Source organism: Giraffa tippelskirchi, chromosome 7 (assembly GCF_054371585.1).
Source record: "Giraffa tippelskirchi isolate mGirTip1 chromosome 7, T2T-mGirTip1v1.2.pri, whole genome shotgun sequence".
Lineage (NCBI taxonomy): Eukaryota > Metazoa > Chordata > Mammalia > Artiodactyla > Giraffidae > Giraffa > Giraffa tippelskirchi.
Genome location: NC_137281.1, coordinates 35,722,792 through 35,735,279, shown reverse-complemented (window position 1 = coordinate 35,735,279; position 12,488 = coordinate 35,722,792). Strand labels below are relative to the sequence as shown.

The 12,488-nt window shown below is 48.1% G+C and overlaps 1 protein-coding gene across 3 annotated transcripts; it reads left to right on the top strand.

Moving 5' to 3' along the window:
- The first annotated feature begins 47 nt into the window (after positions 1–47).
- On the top strand, positions 48–11,836 carry COQ9 (coenzyme Q9). Of its 3 annotated transcripts, none has more exons than XM_081514220.1 (9): positions 48–152; positions 2,108–2,273; positions 3,422–3,557; positions 6,611–6,753; positions 7,013–7,097; positions 8,503–8,607; positions 10,286–10,441; positions 10,779–10,832; positions 11,153–11,836. In XM_081514220.1, exons 1-9 carry the CDS (start codon positions 77–79, stop codon positions 11,186–11,188), a joined length of 957 nt encoding a protein of 318 aa, XP_081370346.1. In that variant the 5' UTR covers positions 48–76; the 3' UTR covers positions 11,189–11,836. The 3 variants fall into 3 exon arrangements, with proteins under 3 accessions (XP_081370346.1, XP_081370348.1, XP_081370347.1); XM_081514222.1 differs by having other exon boundaries at positions 48–160; XM_081514221.1 differs by lacking the exon at positions 48–152 and adding an exon at positions 297–416.
- The last annotated feature ends 652 nt before the right edge of the window (positions 11,837–12,488 follow it).

Here is a 12,488-nt window from a genome sequence, read left to right as displayed (position 1 = left end):
CCGCTGCGCTGGGGAGGGCGGAAGTGGCCACTCAGCGCTACCATCGCATCGCCAAGGCGGCGTGCCCGCTTCCAAGATGGCGGCAACGGCGGCGTTGTCTGGCCTCCTACGCCGGGCGGGCTGGAGGCTCCTTCAGCTGCGATGCCTGCCTGGTGAGGGGGCGGCCGAGCCCAGGAGAGGGGAGGGAAGGGGTAGGGGGGTGGAACCGGCCTGGTCTGGGTGAAGGGCGGAAGAAGCCTCGGGGCGGCTCGAGAGCAAGGTGAGGTGAAGGGCATAACGGCTCGCGCCGGCGACCTGGGCTTGAAGTGATTCCCTGGCTGGCTTCTGACCGTGTTCTCGACCTGTGAGGAGCAAGAGCATGAGGAAAGGGCCTGTCATTCCCATTTCACGGAGTTGACGGAGCCTGAGAGAAGGCTGTAGGTGCCCAAGTCACACAGCTCGTCCGTTGCAGACTGGCACACTCTCCCTAGTCTCTTGACTCCGTTGTCAAATCCCTGGGCCATGATCACAGGAAACAGCCACAGAGAGCCCCTCGTCTATTAATACTTTTTCCTAAGTTAGTGATTTCCCCACCACTTCAGTAATTCTTCAATATCTACATATCACCTTTGCCGCCATATAGTCAGTAGTTTTGTTTATACATCTGATTTTATAAAATATTGACCTTTATATCACTACCATAAACGGAAAACCAATATCACCTTCCATAAGCAAATTATGTATTAACATATATAAGTATATAACTGATGAAATAATGTTCTTTTGTATTCTCCTGTAGTCCACCTGGAATCTCCTGGACTGCAGTGGTTCTGCAATATTGCTTTGGGATCTCCCAGACCCTTTTCAAAGTTTTATGAATATTTGCTCCACTTTTTTCTGTGCATATACTAAAATAATTGATATTTTCACCCATCACATGCTGTGTTTCTTTTAAAAATCATTGTTTCCCGAGTTGGTCCATAGATCTTTTTTTTCTTTAATGAGTGCTGTTTTATACATAACTCCAAACTATATTCAGTAGAAGTACAAATAATGCCTGTGACCCAGAAAATCTCCTAAATATTTACCCAGCAGAAATGAAGGCATATGTCAACAACAAGATTTGAACAAGTATGTTCATAGCACCTTTATTTATAATAGCCAACACTGAAACAGCCCAACAGAATAGTGTTTCTTAATGGAATACTACTGAGCAGTAAAAAAGTAACAACCTACTGACCTACACAAAAATATGAATTAATCTAAAGGATATTCTGGGCCAAAAAGTCTTATACATACGCAGAACCCACAGTATGATTCTATATCGATGAAATTCTCGGACAGGCAAGACTAGAGTGAAAAATTTGAAACAGGTGAATATAAATGTCACCTCAATAAAGGAAAAGTAAAAATTTTAACTCCAGTTAAGGATGTGTGTGCTGAAATGTTTAGAAATAAAGAATACTGAAGTCTGTGACAATTGCATCAAGAAATAAGGCGGATTAATGTAGGAAGAGTGTGACGGATAGCTGTGTAGAACTTAGGTAGTGGATATACAGGCATTCATGCCACAGTTCTTTCCACTTGTCTGTGTGTTTGAATTTTTTTGTATAAATGCTGGGAAAGAAAAAAAGTAGTATTATCCTTTCCTTAGGGAACACAATACTGTACTTTTCAAAAGCCCTTGCCTAAAGTAAATGGGGGTGTTGCAATATTGCAGATGAGAAAACAGACACTCCATAAACACTAGGGAGTCAGTACTCAGACCTAATTTCTAGTCCAGTGCTCTTGCTGTGATGTATAAATATGTAACATTTTTAAGTCACTTTCATTTTTTGTTTGGGCCTCACAGCATTCTCACTGAGTAAATAGAGATTATTTCTTTTAATTTGCATATTTTAAAGTCATGCTCTTTGCCCATTAACCTAACAAATGATGGGAACAGGCCTAGAAGACAGGTGTTCTGGTGTATGCTTTTGCCACCACAGTTTACCTAAGATTTTTGTCTGGGATCCAACACTTGGTTCTGGCTTTCCTCTGCTTTTCTTCCATCCCTCCTGCCACTCTGGGTCTCAAAGGGTCTTCTTTGGTGAGCATCCTTGACTGACCAACTCAGTTTCTATTTCAGCGTCCCACTGCCAACCAGCCCTGGCACCACGTGCCTTCCATGCTTCAGCTATGCAGCTAAGGTCTTCAGATCCGCAGAAGCATCAGCCTCCGCCCTCTTCTCAGCAACAGTCTGAGGCACAGGGCGCAGAAGAACCCAATCCAGAGGCTCTGCGTTCACCCCCCAGGTAGGCATCAGAACACCTGTCCACCCATTTTGTCCACTTTAAGTACCTGGGTGAATCTGTTCTTCTTCCTTTCTCCTCTCCACCCTCTTCACACCTTTCATCATTTTCAAAACTATCTTTGGAAAGAATTTGTTGTTTATTTTATGAAAATGGTGTCTATACATTCTAAAATGTTCTGAACAATATAAAGACATTCACAAAAATAAAAGAAAAAAAATTACCAGAAATCACAAACTGAGTCATAACTCTGCTAACATTTTTGTGATTATCCTTTTAGATGTTTCTCTAAGCAAGTTTCATATATAGCCCTATGTATATTAAAAATGATTAATTACACTGTAAACTATACATGTTGTTACAGAGCCCATTTTTTCATTCAGCAGGACATCATTAATGTCTTTTCACAGATTATATGATTTTAATGGTTATATAATATTCCAACAAATGGCAGTACCAAAATTTATTTGACCTTTTATTGATGAATATTTAGATTTCATTCACATCATGAAAAATGGTGTGATAAAGTGTGTGATTTTATCAGCTGTGGGAGCACTGACTCAAAGGTTACGCACCTTCTGAATTTTGTTCACATCTGTGGGGCCAAATTGCCTGGCAGAAAGGAGATAATAATTTCCGTCTCCATTAGCTATGTTCTGTTTACTTAATCCTGCCCCTGAGAAGCTCCTCTAGCTCTGAAATGAGAGTGTCCCCAGTCAGTTTTCTGATTTCTCAGTGAATGTACTTTTCATTTCAATTCAGAGGGTCTTCTTTGTGCCAGGCCCTGTGAGTAATATCACCATTGTCCCTGTCCTCATGGATTACAGTTTGGTACAAACCTAGATAAAGAAACAGTGCCGTGAGGCTATAGACTGGGACATCCAGGGTGCTGCAAGAGTGTGTCCCTTCCTATCGCGTGACCTCCTTGCTCACTGGTTCCTTTCTCTCAGTGACTCTTTGGGAGGTGAAGGATGATGTGATTTTTGCTCTGTTGGCATTCACACACTGATACTGACACGTAAGTAAATGTCCTTCCAACACATGCTGAGAGGAGGCACAGCGCCTGTGGTTTCTGGCCAGGCACATTTTGCGTCGCTCGGCAGGAGGCAGTGAGAGGAGGGGTGAGGATTCTGTCCCCATGTCTGTCTCAGGTACACTGACCAGGGCGGGGAGGAGGAGGAGGACTACGAGAGCGAGGAGCAGCTGCAGCACCGCATCCTGACAGCAGCCCTGGAGTTTGTGCCTGCTCACGGGTGGACGGCAGAGGCCATCGCAGAAGGAGCCCAGGTGTGTATGGGTATGGGCAGGGCGGCCTGACCAGGATCAGCCAGGAGGGAGTCATACCGGCCAGAGCAGAGGGCCTCACAGTTTCTTCCAGCCCAGCTCAGAGTCCCGGACCCCTCACTGGTACCAGATATTCTGGTTTTGCTTGTTTTTCCTCTGTAGACTAGAAATGGCTTTATTTTTAGATTATTTTTTAATATGAAAAGAATATACCATGCAGTTGGATCTTGGGAGTTAGGTTCTAAAGGCAGATCATAGGTAGTGTGATGAAAGAGATCTGAGCTGAGTGAGGCTGGGGAAGGGTCAGTTGAGGCCAAATCAGACAAGATCCAAAGGTCACATTGAAGAGTTACACTTGCTTTTGTCCTAAGAATAATTGGAGATATGTGCTCAGTTGTGTCCAACTCTTTGCGACCCCGTGGACTGTAGCCACCAGGCTTTTCTGTCCCTGGAATTTTCTAGGCAGAAATTCTGGAGTGGGTTGCCATTTCCTGCTCCAGGGGCTCTTCCCAACACAGAGATCAAGCCTGCATCTCCTGCATTGGCAGGTGAATTCTTTTCCACTAGCCCCACCTGGAGATACAGAAGATATGGGATTAAATTTGACATTTCAAAAACCATCATTTTGGCTGCTGGACGAAAGAAGGATTAGAGGCAGAGCAAGTCACTGGGGCCTGCTGCCAGTCATGCAGGAGAGAGGAGGGCTTTCTGACCTAGAACAGTGCAGTAAGCGTGGAGACGAGTGATAGAATAACATAGGAGGGAGTGACAGAGTTGCCTGTCGGTTTGCATGTGTGGGTATGTGGTGGTGCCGTTTTCTAAGATTAGGGCCCCTGAAGAGCTCCAAGTTTGAGCAAGGATCATGGATACAGTCCTGAGCTTTGTTGTGTTTGAGGGATCTTTGGGTCAGCCAATGGGAAACCTCGAGCATACAGGCCTGAAACTGGAGGAGCTGCCTGGACTAGAGTATATGTATGTGATCATTAAACCAGGGATGTGAGTGAGATTGCCTCGGGTGGCACGAGTGTCAGTGTGCCAAGAGTGTCATGTGAAAAGAGAGAGGAGTCTAGGTTCTCGGGGATGGCTGACATTGAAGGGTGGGTGAAGCAGGGTGGGGTGGCAAAGGAGACTGAGGTGGAGAAGCCTGGCTCTGGAGGCCAAGCAGCAACATGTGGACGGAGCTACTAGACATCAGTGACTGCAGTAGCAGCCATCGGAGGGGAGTGCAGGTCAGCAGTAACGGGGTGGGTTGAGGAGTGAACGGAGAGTAAGGAAATGGAGAGGCATTTGGCTGTGAGGAGTAGGGGAGAGCTAGTGTACGAACTAGTGTATGAGCAGGGGAAGTGGGATGGAAGTTGGAGCCGGAGGATGCAGAAACACGGGTGATGGTAAAGATACAGGAGAAATGGCAAAATTAAAAATGTGAGGTTCCTTGAAGGCAAGACTTATGAAGTCCAAAAAACAGGTGGAAAGACTGGCATTAGATGTATTAGAGGCAAAGCTGGAGAAAACAGCTGCAGGTTTAGTTTCTGGAAGAATCTTTTGAGTTCCCAGAGAATGGCTTCTGTTTTCTCTAAAGTAGGTATGGTTGTCTCATGAACCTGAAGTTAGGAAAAAGAGGTAAGAGACAAAGATTTGGAGGTGGCAGGAGAGGTTTGAGAGAATCATTAGACAAAAGTGTGGCACCTGTAGAGAACAGAGAACAGAAATGTAACAGGATTGTTTGGGAAAATCTGATTCAACTATGGTTAACTGGCTTTTTTTTTTCCCCCACTCTGCATATCTCTGTTCATACGGCTGCATAATACCTGTTGTATTTACTGGAACTCAATTGATAAACATTTGGGTTGTTTCTAATTTTTTTTAGCATTATAAATCTATGTGTATGACATAATTAAGTACATTTCTGGTTGTTGGTTTCTTCAGGACAGATTCTGAGAAGTGGAGTTGGTCTTTCAGGGAGTGCATCAGTCAGAAGAAATCACTCGAATAGAGAGAATTTAACACGAAGCATTGTTAACTAGATGTGACATTGGTAACCAGGTAGCCGAAAGGATAAAGAGAACTTTAAGGTATCCTAAAGGTAACACCTACAGAGAGTAGCTCTCATCCTGTTCTGCTGCACTGGCAGGCAGATTCTTTACCATTGTGCCACCAAAGAAGCCCAAAAAAGGCTGGGTACTTCCTCCAGAAGAGATTCCTTCCCGACTCCCAATGGTGGGGGTTTTTAAAGTCTTTTTGTTTCTTTCTGTCCTCCATCCCTGCTGTCATCAGGGTTCTTCTGACCATATCTGCTCAGTCACTGTTGTTTATCAGGAGTAGTAAAAGGTCTCTGTGGCTTTGTTAAATAACTCCTTGACAACTCAGTAAGAAAAGTTTGTGGTGTTTGTTGTTTTTTTTTTAAATAACTGAGAGACCTACTTTCCAAGAGATTTAGGTTAAATGAGCTAGAGAGAAAGAGCTTTTTCTAAGGCCCTTTCACAACAGTTACGATTCTAGGTTACAAGTGTTAGAACTCAACTCTGAACTGGCTCAAGCAAGACATAGAGTGTTTCAGCTCATTGAATAACAGAAAAGTCTGAAATTGGCTCTGGCTCAGCGTTCTTATCTTGTGCTGCTGGGAGCTGTCTCCAATGGCGTGTCTGCTTTGCTTTCCCCTCCATGAGCTTCATTCTCAGCAGGGGCTTCCCATGGGTTGAGAGAGTCAGCAACCCCAGAGGAGAGAGAGTCCTCTTCTCTGTTGGTACTAGCAGAAGTCCAGAGGCGGCCTCGTAGGACTAGATTTGGTCACGTACATGTCCCAGAACTGGGCGCAGTGAACTCCACACGTGCAGGCCTGGGTCCCCTGCTTTGCCTCGCACCCAGGGGCCTGATGGAGTGTGGAGGGACCAGTGCTCAGCTTCTCCCAGACCACATGGACCAAGAATGAGGAGTGGGGGTGTCTCACTGAAAGCCAAGCAGCTGGTGCCAGGAGAAGAGGTGCTAGTGGTGAACAGGCAGCCAGTGGCCACTGAACCTGCCCAGCACTTCCCTGTTTTCCCTCTCTCCGTCTGTAGTCCCTGGGTCTCTCCAGTGCAGCCGCCACCATGTTTGGGAATGACGGCAGTGAGCTGATCCTGCATTTCGTGACCCAGTGCAATGCTCAGCTCACCCGTGTCCTGGAGGAGGAGCAGAAGCTGGTACAGCTGGGCCAGGCAGAGTAAGTCCCACAGCGACACTGCTCGGGGTAGCAGCTAAGGATGGGGGGACTCAGGCCCCATCAGCTGTCCCCAGGAGGCCAGTCCAAGCAGAGCCTGCAGGGTAGCACTGAGCACCCCAGCTGCTCCGCTGGGATGGAAATGGAGCTACCTGTCTCGTCCTAGCTGGTGGAACCCTCCCCACTAGAATCGAGTAGACGGGGTAGCACTGAGCCCATGCCTTTGACCCAGAGACAGTCTGTTTTCTTTTCTCACTTGCAGGAAGAAGAAGACAGACAAGTTCCTGAGGGACGCCGTGGAAACCAGACTGAGAATGTTGATTCCGTACATTGAGCATTGGCCCCGGGTACATGGTCCACCCATATCCAGGCCTCAGGGAGACAGTGTGTTCATGTTTATGATTCTTAGCACCTTCACACGGAAGGTCTGGCACGATGTTCAGAAGTTAGCTCGTTAGTCTCCGCAGACCCAGGGGTGCACAGTGCACTTGGTACACTAGGTGTCAGATTGAGGAGAGCCAGAGAGAGGGCCCTGTGAGCCGTCTGTGTCTCGGTTCTTGGAGATGTGAGTGGCCTGGTCCTAGATCACATCCTGGTGGGCTGCTGGTGGCCCGAGTGTATCACTGGGTTTTTGGTGAGGAGGGCTCCATGAAGGAGATTGGAAAAGTCAGAAGATCTTACTGACCATCATCAACAGGCCTTTCGCATTCTAGATCTCAGGGGAGTGGGACTTCCTTTCAGTTTGTCAATGTGATGCTTAGAGAATTGGAGTGTTCATTCCAAGGGCTTTCCCCAACTTTTCTAAAGCTCCTTTTTTCCTCCTCCTCTTTTCAAAGTGTGTCACAATGTGGGCCATTCTCGGTTAAGAAAGTCAAGATATATCAGAACTGAGAGGACCCACAGTCCGCTGCCCAGCTGGGAGACAGTTGGGCATTTAATTCCAGCTGTGGGCCGGGTGTGAGGGAGTTCAGCCCAGAGTCAAGGCCCGCCCCCTGCCCATGCTCGCATGCTTGATTTCCTGGACTGACTCATTCCACCTTGCATTTAAAGCCGCACAAGTGCATGAAGTAGGCCCTGGTTGCCTCCTTCTTCAGCACGTTTCCTCCTGGGCTATTTCAAGATAACTTTCCAACCAATCGGTGACGTCTCTCACCAACTCCTACAGGCCACAGACAGTGGGTTTCAGAGTTGGTAAAGCGACAGCCCTTGGACTGTCCAGTGTTGATATCTGCTAACGGAGGCATCTCTGGGTTGTCCCACTGCTTATATGAAAGGATTTTGAGGTCTCAGGTAACAGAAATTGATTTGAGTTAGGAGAAAATAAACTGGAAGGAGTTTATCATGAGCTGTGGCAGGGCATCAAAGGCAGGAATGCTGCTGGGCTCCAGGATGGCCTAGAATTGGGGCCTAGAAACCTCCCCCAGACTCCCCTCCTATCCCTGCTTCTTTCTCCACATTACAGAATGGGGGTGCCTTCCTCCATCCTTACTCAAAGGTACCAGGCTAGACCTGGCTGTCTGCATTCCCAAGTTCACATGCCAGGGATTGAAGATCTGACTGGGCAGAGGGTACTCTGCCCTGGCTCCCATAAGTTGTAGTTGGGAGGGAGCCTTAGGCGCCAGGAGCTCATAGCAGTGGGTGAAGATGGTGCGTCTCAGGAGGGCTGGGCGGGCCCCTTACTACCTCTACCGAACAGGGAGACGCTGTCATTACCAGTGTTCAAGTACCCCTTCCTGTGTCATCTTTCCCCAGGCCCTCAGCATCCTCATGCTCCCTCACAACATCCCTCCCAGCCTGAACCTGCTGACCAGCATGGTGGATGACATGTGGCATTACGCTGGGGACCAGTCCACTGACGTGAGTGCTCTCCTCAGGCCCGCAGGGGATGGGGACGGCTGGGTTAAGCATTTCCTCCAGAAGTTTGTGAAATTTCTTTGATCACATATCCCTTCAGGGGGGCTCCAGAGTCATTCCCATCTTGAATGTAGGAAGTTAGGTTTGAAGAGGGTCCCTCAATAAGCCACAGTAGCCTCTAGGTCATCTTCATTCAGGGACCAGTGCTATAGCCACACATCAGTGCTCCTTCCCCCTAGAGTGTGATACACGGCATCAGAGGGCTGATTGGGCTGCCGTTTTATAATCATTTTCCCCTCATTCTCCTAAGATTTAGATTCTGTGGCAGACTTCCTCAGTGTGTGCCTTTTATGAGACTGATTTAAAAAAAAAAGAATGCCATAGAGACACCCTTTAAGACTTTTTTTTTAAGACATTGCTTTAAAAAGGAACTCCCTCCCTACAGCCCATCTTGGCCTGCTTTGCTCAGAGATCAATAAGCCTCTAAACAGGCAGCCGGAAAGAATCTGACTTATTAATACTATCATATTTCTGGTAGAAAATTAAAAATGTATATACACATGTATATATCTACACCTTCATAAAAGAAATTAATATGCGATGGTACTTTGTGGGATCCAGGATGGGAGGCAGAGAGATGCTTCCACCACAGTTCTAACAAAGTGCTTTAATAAACTTCCCTCATATGGGAATATACCACCAACAGAGATGGTTGGAAAATGAAATTAGGAAACCCAGAAATCAGGGAGGTAAAACAGGAAGCAGCCAAGCTGGCACTCTGAAGAGCAATTGGCCAAGAGAGCCACAGCCAGAAGTTGCCGAAGGACCAGAACTCTCAGCTCCTCCCAGGTGTTCCAGTCTGTCCCTGACACTGCCTCAAGCCCTCATGTCACTGATGAATGACACAAGGTTTGGTCATAACTGCCTGATCACAGAGCCTCCCTGGAACTTAGACCCCATGGACTATAGCCCGCTAGAGTCCTCTGTCCTTGGATTTCTCTAGGCAAGAATACTGGAGTGGATAGCCATTCCTTTCTGCAGGAAATCTTCCCTACCCAGGGATCAAGTCTGGGTCTCCTGCATTGCAGGCAGATTCTTTACCGTGTGAGCCACGAGGGAAGCCTGAAAATTACATGAGATCTTTGTGACCCCATGGACTATAGCCCTCCAGGCTCCTGTGTCCACAGAATTCTCCAGGCAAGAATACTGAAGTGGGTAGTCATACCCTTCTCCAGGGGATCTTCCCAACCTAAGAATTGAACCTGGGTCTCCCGCACTGCAGGCAGGTTCTTTTATTATCTGAGCCACCAGGGAAATAAATCCCTAGATGTCTGGAGACTTGGGCTTTTCACTGGTGGTTTCAAAGCTGAGCCGATGTAGCAAAGTCATGTGGGATGCTTAATAAACATCCAGATCCTGGCACTTAACTTTGGACCTACTGACTCTGAGCTGTTAAGAGGTTGGGCCCAGTAGCCTGCATTTTCAATCTCCCAGGTGATTCTGACACCCAGCCTAGTTTGGGAACAGCCACGTTGTCCAGATGGCCACGTGTATCCATGATGGAAAGAGGAAATTAGGAGGGAGCCGAGGAGTGCCAGGGGCTTTGGGTAGGAATCACTCAGACTTCCCCCAGCCTGCAGCAACAGTGGTGACCTATCCCCCTGGATGGGTTTCTTTGCAGTTTAACTGGTATACCCGCCGAGCGGTGTTGGCTGGCATCTACAACACCACTGAGCTGGTGATGATGCAGGACTCCTCCCCAGACTTTGAGGACACCTGGCGCTTTCTGGAAAACCGAATCAGCGATGCAATGAACATGGGCCACACTGCCAAGCAGGTAGCTCTGGGCTCGGCATTTGGGAAGCCTCCTCACGAGGCGCTCTGTCCTCTCGGGCCAAACTCGTCACCTGTCTGTTCTCTTGCTCCCCTTGGGCCTCAGTTGACAGTCTCCAGGGTCTTCACAGGGAGCCTGACTGGTTCTTCCTCACCCCAGCCCTTCCTTGAGAGCCACATGTGGTCCCTTTGTTACTGTGTTATCTGTAGACTCTTCTTCCAGGACACAGGGCCCTGTTGATTCTACCTGTAGGGGCTAGTAAGCCTACTGATCAGACCTCCCTGTCTCACGTCTGAGCAGTGGTGGGGGCCTGAGAGAACCTGACTCTGACTCCTTCTAGGTCAAGTCCACTGGAGAGGCCCTAGTGCAAGGACTCATGGGCGCAGCAGTGACGGTGAGTACCCCCAGCTCATCCCTGCCCAGCTGGCTCCAGTCCCGTTATCCTCACGCATGTCACTCACCCCAAGTAGTTTTGTAGTCTTAATTAGGGAAGCTAATCTTACTTCTGGCAGTGGTTCAGTCCCAATCTCTAAATGCCAAATATCCCACCTCTGTTTGTTACTGGCATGAAGACAAAACTTATGCCCAGGACCCTGGTACATCAGATCTCCACATCATAGCCACACAGGCTGCCTCAGAAATCTCAATCTTCGCCATTGGAGTCCTAGGGGCAGGGCCAGGTCTCATCACTCTCTGTTTCCATCCTGTTGTCAGCTCAAGAACCTGACAGGTCTAAACCAGCGCCGGTGAGCAAGAAGGGGTATAAGCTAGAGTACCCAGAAGAAAACCCATGGATGTATTTAAAGGGCTTTGAAACGTACAAGGTGCCATCCATGAAACAGGTTGTCAACGAGAAAGCGCCAAAGGACTCTGCAACACTACCACAGCCAGCTGGAAACCACAGGGCCCTGGACAACACAGGTGCAGCCCAGGGTTGGGCCGCTTCAGTTCCTGACGCCAGGCCAGGCCTCCTGAGGCCTTTTGGCGTCATAGCTGTGTGACCGAAAAATGCAGCACTCAATCAAGCATTCAAGTCATGGAAACCCAACACATCCCAATTGTGGTCTCTCAGGCACTTCAACCATGTCTTAACCTGCCTCTGGGGCTCCCAAGTCAGAGTCCGGATCTGAGGCCACCCCAGGTGGCAGCTCCCCCACAGCACAGCACAGGCCTGTGGGTTCCTTGCTGCCCTTTCACGCTCCAGTGTCCTGAGTCATGGCACCTGGAAACCCCCTGAGCAGGCTGCCTCACCTGAGACAGGTGCCTGCTGGATGGTGGTGCTTAGCCTGGCCAGAGGTGTGGTCCCAGGCCCTGTGTCACGTGAAAACAGCACTCGTTGCAGGATTATTAGTGAACTTAGAGTCTGTAAAAAATTATAATAAATATCTTTGAAGCAGTTTCCTGTTGTGTAGGGAATTTCCATACAGACCATGGCAGCTGTCCAAGACCCCAGAAGCAGAGAGCAGGGTTGTGGAGAAGGCTTGCAACTGGCAGCCAGGAGACCTGAGTTAGGGTCCCAGTGCTGTGTTAATACTACAGGGCAGCTATGACAGCTCTGCACCTGTGGGCCCGGGCCTCCCTTCAGTAAAATGTGGGTGACAGGGGTCTTTCCCCCTCCTGGTTAGCTTCTTTGGCTCCTCCTGTCCATCACTGACTACTTCCTTGACAAACAGTATTTAGCTTTACAAATTCTCTTAGCCTCTGTGCTGGCTGGGCTCCCTATTTAAGTCCAGTTAACTCTGTTGTACAAGTCTGTTCAGGCTGCTGTAGTGAAATGTCTCACAGTTCTAGAAGCTGGAAGTCCAAGATCAAGGTGCCAGCTAACTTGATTCTTAGAGCTTTCTTCCTGACTCACACATGGCCACCTTCTCCCTACATTTCACACAACAGAGAGAACGTGCAAGGGTGCTCTGTTGTCTCTTCCTGTTTTTGTTAGGGCACTAATCTCCAGAGAGTTCTATCCTCAGGACCTCATAAAGACCCCCATTTCCAAATATCCTCACATTAGGAGTTGGGGCTTCAACATTTTGGTACACACAGCATCTAGCAG